This window comes from Fulmarus glacialis, unplaced genomic scaffold (genome assembly GCF_000690835.1).
Source record: "Fulmarus glacialis isolate BGI_N327 unplaced genomic scaffold, ASM69083v1 scaffold28107, whole genome shotgun sequence".
Classification (NCBI taxonomy): domain Eukaryota; kingdom Metazoa; phylum Chordata; class Aves; order Procellariiformes; family Procellariidae; genus Fulmarus; species Fulmarus glacialis.
In genome coordinates this window covers 1,901-2,626 of record NW_009224215.1, presented here as the reverse complement: position 1 = coordinate 2,626, position 726 = coordinate 1,901, and the positions used below count along the sequence as shown (strand labels likewise).

The 726-nt window shown below is 58.3% G+C and overlaps 1 protein-coding gene across 1 annotated transcript in view; it reads right to left on the bottom strand.

Annotated features, from left to right (window-relative positions):
* Positions 1–96: 96 nt before the first annotated feature.
* Positions 97–726, bottom strand: part of FBXL15 (F-box and leucine-rich repeat protein 15) — a 2,335-nt gene continuing 1,705 nt past the window's right edge. The window contains exon 3 of the mRNA XM_009582094.1: positions 97–364. Within this exon, the coding sequence (XP_009580389.1) occupies positions 175–364 (190 nt within the window). The 3' untranslated portion in view covers positions 97–174. The remainder of the gene's footprint in view (positions 365–726) is intronic.

The following is a 726-nucleotide window of genomic DNA, read 5'->3' as shown; positions in this document are numbered from 1 at the left end:
TCGCGACCCCCCGGTGGCGGCTAAACAGCCCCAGAGGAAAGAGAGAGCCGCACTCGGGCCAGCCTCGCCAACGGGACTGACCTCTCCCTCTGCACATCTCCGCAGCAGCCAGTTCTGGCATCCTCCCGGGATCCCAGTGTCATGTCAGTCCCCCCCTCCCCGGCAACAACAGTTCTAGATCTGGAGGTTAATGAAAGGAGCGAAGCCAACCACGTCCTGCAGGAGAACGAGAGCCCTCTGCAGCGGAGGCTCCACATCCAGCTCCACGCCACGACTTCGGAGGATGCTCAAGCTGGACTCGGCCACATTGTGGCAATGCTTCACCTTCAGCGAGCGCAGCTTGGGACAGTACTCGGCCAGGACCCTGCCAAGAAAGAGCACATGCAGGTTGCAAGCCAGGACTCCTGAGTGCACCACTCACCCTCTTCTCTAATCCCAGCAGCCCAGTGCTCACAACTGTGCCACACATGCACCATCCTTTGGAGCAGCACCTGGTGGTCCGAGAGAAACTTGAGAGACATGGTCGGATCCCAGACCTACCCTCCATGATATGCTGGGGAATTTGCTGTTAGCAGAACACAGTGCCTCTCCTGAAGAGCCTGCTAGTGGCTTCTTCCCCAGACTGAGCTCTCATTGCTTTCAGTATGAAGAAAACCGACTTTTCTCTTGGTTCCCTTCCTCTCCCCACCCCAGACACCTGCCATCCCAGCTCCCCAATGCGTACCT